This window comes from Streptopelia decaocto (assembly GCF_964273445.1).
Source record: "Streptopelia decaocto genome assembly, chromosome: 3".
Lineage (NCBI taxonomy): Eukaryota > Metazoa > Chordata > Aves > Columbiformes > Columbidae > Streptopelia > Streptopelia decaocto.
In genome coordinates this window covers 61,495,389-61,508,624 of record NC_138656.1, presented here as the reverse complement: position 1 = coordinate 61,508,624, position 13,236 = coordinate 61,495,389, and the positions used below count along the sequence as shown (strand labels likewise).

General features: G+C 41.9%; 1 protein-coding gene across 4 annotated transcripts in view; it reads left to right on the top strand.

The window, feature by feature from the left end:
- Positions 1–12,944, top strand: part of MYB (MYB proto-oncogene, transcription factor) — a 28,942-nt gene extending 15,998 nt beyond the window's left edge. For all 4 annotated transcript variants that reach the window (XM_082049715.1, XM_082049717.1, XM_082049716.1 and 1 more), the window contains 3 exons: positions 557–667; positions 1,302–1,409; positions 11,482–12,944. In XM_082049715.1, the coding sequence (XP_081905841.1) occupies positions 557–667; positions 1,302–1,409; positions 11,482–11,598 (336 nt within the window). In that variant the 3' untranslated portion in view covers positions 11,599–12,944. The remainder of the gene's footprint in view (positions 1–556; positions 668–1,301; positions 1,410–11,481) is intronic.
- The last annotated feature ends 292 nt before the right edge of the window (positions 12,945–13,236 follow it).

The following is a 13,236-nucleotide window of genomic DNA, read 5'->3' as shown; positions in this document are numbered from 1 at the left end:
GTTGGTTCTTTACAGTGTACTAGGCATGCCTAATTCATCTCCCAGTGACTTCCATAGAAGTCTTTCTGCTGTTTTCAGCAGGGGTTTGCTTGGGCTGTTCTAATGCCGTTTTCATTTGAAACTTAAAAAGAAAAAAAATTAGACAGGAATTTGGATTGAATCTTTCTAATATTGGTGAAGACTATAGAAGAACCCCACAGAGACCAAGCTCCATGGAGTGATTTAGAAACCTGAACATTTGAGGACATTGCATTATGTTACTTTGTCACTAAAGTTCTAAAAATACATATATTCTCAATCCTTTCTAGGGGATTAAACACCTGAATACTGACAGAGTGCTGAGTGCAAGTATTCAAAGTTTTATTAGGTGTGGATTTTTTTGAGAATCTTGAACTTTTTTCTTCTGCAAAGAGCAAGGGTGCTGCAAAAGACAGTACTGTAAACATGCATTATGCACAGCTGTGAAGAATATTTCAATTTATTAAGCAACTGACAGATAAATCTGCTTTTGGTCAGTTAGGTACTGGTTTTTATCATCATGATTTCCTGCTTTCAGGTGGAGTCTCCAACAGATAAAGCTGGAAATTTTTTTTGCTCAAATCACTGGGAAGGAGAAAACCTGAACGCTCAGCTCTTTACACATACGTCCACTATGGAAGAAGTGCCTGTAAGTGCAAGTTTTCACACCACCAAATGGTTTTTCTGTTTTACATCCCTGTTCAGTTCATAAATGCGAGAGAGAAAATATTTTGTCCGACCCCTCACAAGTAGGCATTATTCATTATTTCCATATAATTTTCCTTTCTAAAGTGTAAGAAGCAATCCTGCTCCTAATTAAATCACTGTAATGCCTATAGAAAGCAGCAGAAGCTGCAGTCATTGTGCAGCCCACAGTCTTTGTGAAGAGCTTGCGCTTGGAGACTGTCTGCACCTGTGTATAGAAATGACTGGGTCACAGAGTTAAAACTGGTACAAGAAAGAGTTTGGTCTGTTTTGTGCAAAGGAGACCTTGCATGAGCATGGTTCCCTTTGCTTTGCTGGCACTATTCAATGTCACTGTTATTCTTGCACTTGGGAATTTCACTGGATGAAAAACCTTTGCACCTGACAATGCTCCTACAAAGCCAAGTCCCAGGAACCCCAGGTTTAGGTCTGCTCCCAGGCTGAGCACTCTGTCTGTGACATGCCCAGTGTTGCACTCTCTGCAGTCAGGCTGAGTTTGCTTTTAGTACATTTGAATTCAGGTTATTCTCTTGAGTAACTGAAAACTGTTGTGTTTTGTTTTGGTTTTTTCCTGTCAGAATCTTCTTACCAGCTCCATTTTAAAGATGCCCGTGTCCGAAGAGGATGGTAGTTTTCACAAAACATTTGCAGTACCTAGGAACAGGCCACTAGCTAGTCCTCTGCAGGTAACTATTCCTTGATAAAAATACCCTTTGTATATAAATATATATATTGCTTTCTCACAAACTGATTTTAAGTTTTGAATATGGAAGAATGAAACATTCAGATGAATGTGGTTGAGGATCTCACTACCTGTGGAGTGTGAGGACACAGTGGCTACAGCTGTGCCAGGAAACTAAACAGGGCAAAGCCCCATACATGAGTCATTGTAACTCGGCTGGTTCCACTGTTAAACTGATAGGATGGAGAGTTAACGTGGGTCAGAGGCTTTTCCCTATAGACTTCTTGTAGGTGGCTCTGCTGTTCTGGAGAGCAGGAGAGTTGAGTGGCATGCTGGTGGCCAGAAAGTTGTCACTGGCCTCGAGGAGAGAGGACACAGCCTGACACTGCCTGGCTGCCCAGCACAGATGTAGCCACTGTTGCCCGTCCAGCCAAACATCAGGATGTCCTTTCCAGAGCGCAGGCTGAGGTTGCACCAGATATGTGGTTGTGGTGTGGTCTGAAGGGGCCTCATAACCCTTACATCTTGGGATCTTGTACATCTTGGGGTTTCTGAACTGAATTAAATGTGTGATTGTTGCCATGTAAGTCAAATGTTAGGCTGGGTTTTACCTATTTATGCTTTTTCTAGTTTTTAACAAACATATAATTTTTCTATACTTAAAAATATAGCTGAACCAAATATAGCTGATCCAAAGCTCACCAAAGTCATTAGCAGCCTCTTTTGTCAGATCCTGTGGACTTTAGATCAGGCCCACAGCAAGTCATTCAGAGAACGAAATGCAGTGTAGATAATGATCAATTATCCTTCCACCACAGTCCGTATTTTTGAGGCAGATGAATAAGTAATTTTATATCTCTTCTCCACATGGGCAAATTGAGGGAAAGTGTATCAGTCCCCAGGGTGAGTCACTGTCAGAAAGGAAATTATAACTCCATAGCTCCTGACTTTCAGACATATAGTCTACATGGCTAATTCTTTCTTTCCTCCCTATTTCCAGAACTTACATTAGGAGTTATTTACAGTAGGAAGGAATGAACAAGACCTGGTTTTGATTAAGCATCTTTAGCTGGGCATTATAAAGCGAGATATTAAAATTTCACACGTCCTCATTTGGCACAGTTTGCCATGGAGTATGTTTGTATGTTGTGCTACAGAATCACTTGATGAAAAGCAGCTTTGGAGAGCAGGGACTGTGCCCCCCCTCTGCATGGGTGTGTCTGTAGGGGCCAAGGACTCCCTTTCCCTAATGCTTATTTTCTCTTTTCTCACAAACTGTGTTTCTCAGCTGCACCACGGTAGATGGTTAAAAGGAGGGTTTGAAGATCCCCACTCTCCCCAGTGCCCCTGGGTTAGGGCAGTTATTTGGGGACTGAATTTGGACTGTCTTGTGGTGAAGGAGCCCAGGGCTCCAGCTTTGCAGGGAATTGCTGGAGCTCCCTAGCTGGCACATGGGAGGAGGCTGCTGGTCCCAGGAGCTCAGCCCCGCTGCCTTGCCAGCACACTGACACCTGGCTGTGTCTCCTGGCCAAACTCTGGGCTCCTCTGTAGGTTTAAGGCAACATTTTCAGGTAGCTGAACAGAGTATGCTGTGGGTTGTCCTGTTAGTGGTAAGTGCCTGAACTCTGCCTGTAATAAAAACGGAGCATCTGAGGTGCCTGTAAAGCAGGATCTTTTGATCTTTGGCGCAACAATCTTATGTTTCCTGCTGTCTAAAAATAATTTCTTTACAAGCTGCTGTAAATGAAAGGGCTTGTTTAACCTTCTCACTCACTCTGATTTTGTTCAGGAAGTTTACACGAGTCAATTTGTGGGCCATACTGGATCCCGTTCTTCAGTCCTTACTCAGGAAAAGCCTTTAATTTTGCATGTTAAAAGCCAGGTATTCTCATTGTTTGGATAAAGAGGACTTTCTCTTAAGTAGGAACTGAGTTAAATATTACTTGCCAGCTCATCTCAGTGTTTAAAACATGTCGAACTGAAAGAAAAAGCAGTTGTAAAAAGCCCCAAAATGAATATTTAATATGCAGCTTCTTAGTGAACCAGTGTGAAGGTAAAATTATTCTCTCTGCTGATGAAGCAGCATTGACTGTTTCAGCTGAAATGTGACCATAAATGAAGAACGAGGGTAGAGGTGTCTGTGATGGTGGCATAGACAACTTTTTCCAAATGAAATACAGACCTTTTGTAACAATGCAGAATTGTCTGATGATTGCTGCGCTCTCTGAATTGGATTTAGTGTCATGGCTAAAGGGGGGAATCTGCTTCACCCCTGGTCAGGCTGCCTGGGCTCACACGAGAGAGGACTTTGGCCCCGTGCAGCTCAGAAAGGACACGCAGTGTCTCTCTTTTGTGCCAGAAACTGCTGCTGCTGCTCTGCCCTAACGCTTCTTCCCCTCCCTCCCGGTGGAGCTGGACGTCTGTGATGAGGACACAGCACCTCTAAAGGGTGCAAAGCAATTGAAAATGTTAGTGTTTGCACTGGATTTTGACTGGTAGCATTTTTTACACAACTACTACTATATTACTATTACTATATTCTTACGCTTTCTAGTTTATAATTTGGCATATTGCCCACATACATGTGCACACCCAGAGATGCACACACAAACGCTGGACTATATCCATTGATCGCATGCAGGTAGACATGAAACACCAGGCAATGCATCTAGGTGAGATTTAATTGTGTCTGCATATATTTACATTGTTGCTGTTAATATTTTGGGCCTGATCCAACTTACGCAAATTCTCATTGACTTCAGTCCAAGTAAGAATTATAGTGCTCTCTGCACCTTAGGATGTGTGTACGGAAAGGGAAGAGATAAAGAAAAAGAGCACTAAACTTTTTTTTTCAATATGCTTTGTTCTTAAAATTCCATTTTCTTTTAAATTTGAACTTACGTAAGAGGGAGGTAGTATGTTTACCAGCCCACAATATTTTTCATTGCTTTAATAACTTTTACTGCATTTACATAAAGAAAAAGATATTTACCCAGCAATAAACTCACCAAAATGCCTGATTACTTATTGTTTTGCTGTTGAATTCCAAAGAAGCCAAGAGTAACTAATGTTCTAAGCAATCTCTAAGGATATTTTTTACTGCATTTTGGGTACACAACTGATCATATGCAACTTATTAACCAATAGTTGATGACCATATGAGATAGCATGATATGATTCACCCTCCCTTAGGAGGAACATCATGTTGCATCATTTGGCATGTGAGGTCAAGCAGCTGCATATAAGTGCACTGGGAATGTGGTGGTACCAGTGTTGCACTAGAGCAATGGGAGAAAAAGCCTCCTTAGACCCAAGAAGAGTTTGGGCTTCATCCTCATCTGATCCCCTAGTTAAATCTCTGTAAAACATCATTGGATTTGAAGTCAGCTGTGTGTAGGATCTTTCTGGTGAAGTGTGAAGGTTCAGCCAGCTTTTTTGTCCTGCATGGCAAATCTTGTGGTTGTGCATTGGGTATTCTCTCCTGGCAGGAATAAGAGATGTCTCAGCAAACCCACGTGTTGCCTGGGGTGGAATTACTCTTGCACTCCATCGCATGGATCCCAAGTACTTCTGCTTTATATTGGTGGAGTTAGTTACAACCTAGATTTTTGCGCCCTATGTTCTTGTCACTCAAGCAATACTCAGTTGCATGGCAGGAGATTTTGGCCTCTCTAGGAACTTCTCCAAGGGTTAAGATTCTGGCATAATGTACAAAGCCCTTATTGAGATAAACTAATAATCTATACTGAGCATTTGCTTGACTGGTGTCTTCTAAGAGGTTATGTAAAAAACTCTGTTTCTGGCCCTTCCTCTGTAAAAGTTATGTTTTATTTCACATTATGTTCAGTAGCAATACATAATACAAACTATCCACACATAGAAATTTTAACAGAAAAGTAGGTTACATCATAGGCCATCCACCTAACCCTGCAGGCTATCAAAAGACACCATGAAATGGAACCTTTTAAGAAATATTGCTGCTTTGATATCTTCTTCCCCCAGTAGCAAAGGAAACAACACAAGGTAGAAGCCCTGCAAGCTAAAGAGAAAGTTCTTCAACCCCGAGCTCCTGTCACTTTCCATTTTTTAACCACAGACTGACACATTTCAGCTCGAATTTCCTGACTTTCAGTGGTTTATGTAACCATTTTCTTTAAAGAGTAGGTTTAAAGGATTTTAAAACAGTTACTTGGTTAACCTTTTCAAGCGTGCAAGCTGTCATTAACCTTAATTTTCTCCATTTAAAAAGTGAAATGTGCAACCTCATTTGCAGCCAGTTGTCAGACAAAATGTACAGGCGAGGCAACATGCTCCCCTACAGCAGCAGACTTTCTCTGTTTTTTCTCCGTGGCTTTTTTGGGGCAAGAAGATCCCAAAATCTCATACTCCGGGAGAGGGGACAGCATGCTGTGTTCAAGCCCTTGGGAGGTTTAAGATTTGCATGGCAAGGGCAGGTTGCCCTGCGGGTTTCCCCACTTGTGTTGTCCCTTCTCTCGCCAGTGGCTGATGTGTGTGGGAGCCCCAGTGGCTGATGTGTGTGGGAGCTGTGCTTGGCACAACTGAGGGAAGCACATGGAGGTTGAAAATTACAGGTCAGTCACTGCTTGTTTTCCTCCCAGGGCAGCAGAATTTAGGTTGTGAATGGATCAGGAGTTACAGCTGCCCTAGGCAGGTGATGGCCTCTCAAAAAAGAAGAAAAGTGACAGCTTGACTGTCAGCCATTTGCAGCAATGTGTTCTGATCTGTGAATAAAAATAAGTACTTAAGGACAAAAGTTAGAAAGGGACTGAATATCCTAATGTGAATTGCAGATGCTTAGCCCATTTCTGTATCTCCCCCATTAATCCTACTTGGAAAGCTCATACATCTCAAACAGGAGTTTTGTCCAAGTAATGTCTTTAGGGTTAAGCTTTTATAAGCACCATCAAATAACTCTTTCTAGCACTTGTGTCAGGCTTATAGTAAAAGCTGCGAAGTTGGATCACCTTACACTCATATTTAGCAAGCTGTATTTCTGAGCTACTTAGGAAGCCCTAGAGTTTAGGAGAAGGCCGTCCCATGCCCCAGAGAAGAAATAGCAACATAAGCAGTAATAGCGCTCTGCCATAACAAATGAAATAGGATTCAGTTATGGTCACTTGATTTTTTAATTAGTGTTTATTTTCTGGTCTTGATAAGTAAAAGGGCTTCTCTTGATTCTGCATCCTTATAGAAGAGAAAGCCAAACCATTGTACATTATATGCATCATATTCTGCTAGGAAATTGCTTTGTTTAGTGTGTTGATTGTTCTGTTACAGAAGGAGTACTGCATTTCTGTTGCAAACCTTCTTTTTCGTGGCTTGTGCTGTGAATCCACACTGTGTAATCTAAGGGAAAACTGGCAAGAAACTGAATTTTTTGCAGGAAGGCAACAGAGTTGGATACCTTCTAAGAGTCTGAGCCTTCTAAATATTTTAAATATTTTGGGGGTTTTTTTTGGTTTTAAATACCAGCACAATTTGGATAAATCAATAGGACTGTATGTAACACCAATAACTTTGCTGGAATTGCTGAAGATACCTGCCAGTGTAGCGGAGATTTAAAATCCGTCTTCTAAACACAGTTCTTTGCCTGAGGATTTCTACTACACTTCCATCAGTTTGGGAGCTCGGTACTGCAAGACTGCAGCAGTGTTTGGTTTTGGCATCCACTCCTAACACACAAGGTGTCGTAATGCAAGAGCGCTCTTGAGCTGTGCAGACAGCACATGAAGAGACAGTCCAGGTTCTGAGTGCAGAAGGACTAGTTGTGTTAGAAATGCACCTTTCCACAGTCTTCTCTATCCTTGCTCTGGTTTGTTTTCTCTAGATGGTCCAAGTTTTTATTTAAAGTGCTTTAACTGGATATCCCAGTTAACAACTTTGACAGTTTGTTTACAGTTTGCATCTGCCTGAGGGCAGCTGAAGGCACGTTACAGGATAAATGAGGTAGTTTTGCTGCCAGCAGAAGGATGTGCTGGTAGGATTACTGAGGTTAAAAAATGAGCCAGGGAGAATGACATAGCTGGAATTGTACCATGGGTCTGTAATTTTATCCTGTGGGAACTCATAGCAGTATACCTTCTTGTCCCCCCCCATCTCCTATTTTAACTTAAAGAGAGAAAAATGCTGTGTGTAGAAGAGAAAAATACAGCTGGAAGTGCTGGCTGAAAAGGCTTACATGATTTTAATTGACAGCAAAACTAAGAGTAGCCTCACACTCTTTGAGGCAATAAAATATATACGTGGAACCAATTGTACTGCAGAAATCTGTTCCTTTCCCCACTGGCTAGGGATTTAGATGCCAAAACGAACACCTCGCCCTTAACGTAGCTGAATTTAAGTGGGATGAATCAATGAAAACATGCTTATCAGTGTCAGTGGGCTTTGGGTCAGGCCTTTTGGCTTCTAATTACAAAGCTTTTGTGTTTCCATCGGTTGACTTGCAGAGTTGGACCTTTAAATGTGATAGAGGAGCCCCAATGAGTGTTCTTCAAAAGGAACGGTCTGACTTGGGTTTCTGCGCTGTTTTCCTGCAATGCCTCTAGCTTTCAGCCCAGGTCTCTTCTCTTTTGAGATATTTGCTGCTTTCTGCCGGGTGCTGCCACTTTCCCGTAACAGAGCCCTCTCAACACTGGCTGTGGTGCTGGCTTGGAAAGAGGTGGTGTGCTTTTCCCTTTTTACTAAGTGCTGTTATAGCTGTGTGTGCCCAGAGCCGGCACGGAGTTCTGCTGGGGTCAGGGGGCCCAGCGGTCTCTGCCAAGCAGGGAAGTAAAACTTCTGTCACTGGGATGACTTCCACACGTGCCTCTGGCACTGCGGGGCTGGCAAGGCAAAGGCATTGTGCTTTGTTTGGGGTTGGCTGCTGACAGCCAAGGCTTCAGACAGAAAATGTTTATTAAAAATATCCACTTTAAAATGTTACCTGAGTTCCCTGGGATAGAACTGAAAACTGCCTTAGTAAATATACTACTTCAGTAAGTATACTACTTTGGGTCTAATTGTACATTCTTTACTGGAGCAAAGTTCTCACCATCATCAGTGAGAGTACAAAGTTATTCTCTTCTTATAAGTTGTCCTAGGAAGAACAAAATAGCGTCACGTCTTTCTGGGAAAACCATACAAGGGTCAAAACTTCTTGGAGCAGATTCCAAGCAGGCTCAAGTCAGGGCTGCAGACGGTCCTCCTGCCGCTGGCCCTGGCTGCTCCCCGCTGCTGCTCTGTGGCTCCCGAGCAGCCGACAGCAGCAGGAGGGCAGGGGGTTGCTGCCTGCCCCAGCGGCTGCTGCTGCGCTGACATCGGCTTAAACCAAGACCAGGCTTTCAGTGGAATGAGTGACATGTAGCAGCCTGCTGAGATGTTGGAGATATCAGGATGCAGATTTGTTATTTTTTTTTTCTCTTTTCTAAGCACATGGCTGTTAATACAAAGAGCTCAGTGTAGATACTAACGATTAAGCATAATTTATGAAATCAGGACACTCCTTGCCTGAAGTTACTTCTGTTTTTTAAAAATTGACACACTGTGACAGATGGACTTTTCCATATGTGTTTTCAGTTACTTAAGGGACTGCTGATCTCTCATTTCAAGACCAGTGTATTGAAGTTTTGGGGGATCACAGGGAAATACTAGTTGGACACGTATTTTTTTCCTTTGAAATGACAGATATTCTGGAACTACCAACTGCTTTTGAGATGTAAAGACCAAATCTGACTTCTCAATAAAACCACCAGCATTGTACCAGGCATTAATTTGGTCCCTGGTGCAAATACCTGTAAAACAATCAAGTAAAATACTCACAGGTGCCTGAGTCCGTCCCACTGAAGATCAACAGGAGGCTGTAGGTTCCCAGCTGATGTAAGTGCCTTTGAAAAAGTTACCCTGGAAGCTGTTTAATCAAAACATAAAAGAAGCTGTGGCATGTCACATGTGTGTCTGTGGCATGCAGAAAGTATGTCACACCTGCTTTTTGGCTGTGACGTGTGCCCTAGGCTGAGCCACAGCACAAGGTATACAACCAGACCAGGTTGAACCACTCTAGAAGAAGGTGTGCAGCATGTTTGTTCGCTTCACAGATGCGCTTTCCCACAAAAAGCTGCAGAAGCTTAATGATTTGAGGCCTCACCTGGTTCTCCTTCACATGGGAAGCTCTCACTGAAGCTCAGCAGGAGTTTTGCCTGCAAAAAGGTGTCAGAAGCAGAGACAATATTTGAAACTTGAGGAGAGGAGAGGGAAGAAGGAATGGAAAGCCGTGTCTAGGGAAGCCCAGCAGTAGTTCACAGAGAACTAACATGCTTTCCCTCATCTTGGCCACGCTGCTTACTTATTCGTTGTTTTTGTCCCTTTTAGGCTGTAAGCCCCACAAGGAAGAGAACCTCAGTCCTTGTGTTTGTATAACACCAGTGCCCTGATTAAGGCATGTTATGAGAAATTATCTGTATTTCATATGTTGCCCAGTCTCTTGCTAAACATATGTCTCAGATAACACTGTTTACAGTCAGAAGAGTATTCTCTAAACCAGGGGTGCTAAACTCATTTTCACCGGGGGCCACATCCGCCTCATGGTTGCATTCAAAGGGCCAAATGTAATTTCAGGACTGTATAAACGTAACTACTCCTACAGTCCTAAAATTACATTCAGCCCTTTGAAGGCAACTGTGAGGCTGATGTAGCCCCTGGTGAAAATGAGTTTGACAGCTCTGCTCTAAACAGTTAGGCCAGTGAAAAATTTAAGGATCCTTTTACACAGTTAGCAAGTAGAAGAAGCAGCATAAAGAGCCATTGGCATGCCAGGACAGTTCTGCTCTTAGCAGGTGGTTTGCAGTCCACTAATTATGCTTCGACCCAATGTCCTAAATGTTGAGAAGGCTCTGGTCATCTTGTTGAGCAATGTAGATCTTGAACTACAAAAATGATCCTTGCTGAAAACAGAAGAAGATAGAGAAGGGTTTCTCCTAACTTGTCTTTGTTAGTGTATCTTGGGTGTAAATGTTATCAGTCTTCAACAGTACTGGGATCCCACTGTTGGCAGGCAGTTTTCCATTGAGCACATTGTTTGAATGCAGGGTATTCATACAACTAGCTCCATATAATAATAGAGTTTTTATTTAGGGCTTAGGGAGTATCTTGATGTGGAAAAGCAGACTAAGTGAAGGAGTTCAACAGAAAAAAAGATGTGTATAAATGTGTGTGTATACTTGTAAATTCCAGGAGCTTTGAAATTTCATTACTGTTTATAGCTCAAGGCAATGAGAAACATCTCACATGTGTAGTGAGTAAATAAATACTGTGCACACAGCCCTCTGCAGATATGTTTATCTCACTTTAACATTATACTAAATGGTGTCTGTAACCTCCATAAATACCACAAGAAGTGAAATGGCTTACGCGATAATTAAAATGCTGTTTCTGCTGAGAGTCACCCCCCCCCGCACACCCTCTCTTTCCCGCTGCCGGAGGAGCTCTGCTCATGGGCACGTGCCCTTCGCTGTGCGCAGGTGAAAGCAGCTTTGAGCACGGGACTTCGTGTTAGCTGCGGTTGGGCTGTCGAGGTCGTCAGGTTCATTTAGGGAACACAGGGGCAGAGCAGCTCTATCTCTAGAACGGAGGTTTGGCAGGAATTCGTGTGTGAGTACTGAGCATTATTAACTGTGGGCTTTAGCCTGGCTGTGGCCTGTTCACTGTAAAGTCCACCTACAAGTAAGTTATCTTTTCAGACCTTTAACGGGAAGGAAGGATTAAAAGCAAGGCTTTAGATATTGTCTCGTAGAGAAGACACTGTTTGAGAGAGGAGTGGGGGGTTTGGGTCCTGGTTCTTGCAGTGTGCCTCTCTGTGGGTCTTCTTCTCTACCCGCCCCATCCAGTCACTAACTCAGAAGTGGGGGTGATGTTTTTTTATTCTGTTGTGTTGAGATTTCAGTTTCTTTGGAGATTGAACAACATCCTACTGCATGTTCATGCAACACTTAATGAATGGCAAGTGAGCCTGGTTTCGGTTGGGGCTGCAAAAAAAATCACGTGATGTTCATCCCAAATCTCTCTGCCTGCTTCTAATTTAGCACCTGAACAACACCTGGGAGTCTGCATCCTGTGGGAAGATCGAGGACCAGATAGCCCTGACGGATCAGGCACGCAAGTACATGGCCGCCTTCCCCACCCGGACTCTGGTGATGTGAAAGGGTCGACGGACAGAGAAGCATTATGGTTTTGAGAACACTTCACCTCTGCTGGGACGTTCCTGTTCCTCTGCATGAAAACTTTTCATGAATGGGAGAAGAGCCTATCTTTGTTGTGGTACAACAGTTGGGAGCAGCACAAAGTGCATTTAGTCACTCAGCATATATATTCTTGTTGGATTTCACCCAACTTGAGAGGTTTGGTTTTTGTTTTGGTTTTTTTTTTTTAATAAGTGATACTTGCCTAAATTATTAGGTATTAAGATTGAATCAGTAATTAATGATCTTAAGTGCAGACTTATAATAAAGATAATTTTTTTTTGTACTTTTTGAGATCAAGCAGACCTAATACACCAGTATTGTTTTTTTCAGTGATGTGCTATCCAGGGGTGGGGTTTTGTTTGTTTCTTTTTTAATGTTTTTTTTTTTAATAATAATAAAAGAGCAGGTACTCAAACAGATAAATTTTAAATCACTGAACAAAATGCATTGGTGTAAAATACTGAAGTGAAAAGCATTACTACAAACTCCAGTCTGTGCAAAGGGGGAGGACTGATCAAGATTGTGAATGCTCAGACATCTATGCCTCTTGAAATACTCTTTCATTCTGTTATGGTTCTAGATCATGATACATTGTGTGTTTCTGTTTGGGGGGAGTAATTAGCTTGCTTTAAAAATATTACTGTATGAAACATAGATTTATGAGAAAAATTATATTTTTATTCAGTAATTTAATTTTGTAAATGCCAAATGAATACTGTGTTTTGCTGCTACAGACCTTAGCGTGTAGACATGCTGCTAGTGTAAAAGAAGCAGTAGAGCTTTATATGGAAAGAAAACAAATGTTGATGTTAGCAAATTGACTATGCACTAGCATTTCAGACCTTTTTATTTTGATTTTTTTTACATCATTTATATTTTTTCCCCTTTTTTATGAGCAATATTTTTGAACACTGTTCCTGGGAGATTTTTTTTTTTTGTCTGGATGTGTTGTTTTATTTCTCATTGGTTTGCAACAGCATGAATTGCACCTTCACATGTTTGGGAGAACACTGTCTTGTTCATGTTGTCTGTTTTGTTCCATGTCTAGCTAGTTGTTCCCTAACTTGGATCTTGTGTACCGAATCAGGTTCTTAGAAATACATGGTTCTTTGTACTGCCATACCAAATCTTCATCGATATGGCAAAACACTGATTTTATTTTTTTTATTGTTTGTTTTGTTTTTTATAACAGCCTTTGACTTTGCTGCCTTAATACCATTTAGTGCAGCTTCATCTGCACTTAATTTTTTATATGACAATGTACTGCCTTGTAGATAAATAAAGTGTGTTCTTTTGTACTTAAACCCTCATGGTCTCCTAATCTTGTTTGTCTTCATTGTTTTGGCGGTGTTGTTATAGGCAACAATCAAGACATGAAGATATTTTCCAGCACTCTTAGATAAGTAAGGAATAGAGTTTTGCACACCATAGGTAGCCTCAGCATCCTCGATTCTCATTGATTGTTAAGGAAGTGGAAGGAGCACAGCACAAAGCAGTGAGCATTTAGCATGTCGTAGGCTTGAGGTACAACCCTAGTGACACCAAAGTCCAGGTCAGCTTCAGCCGCTGAGAGGTTTTCTGCACCTTTTCTGCAAA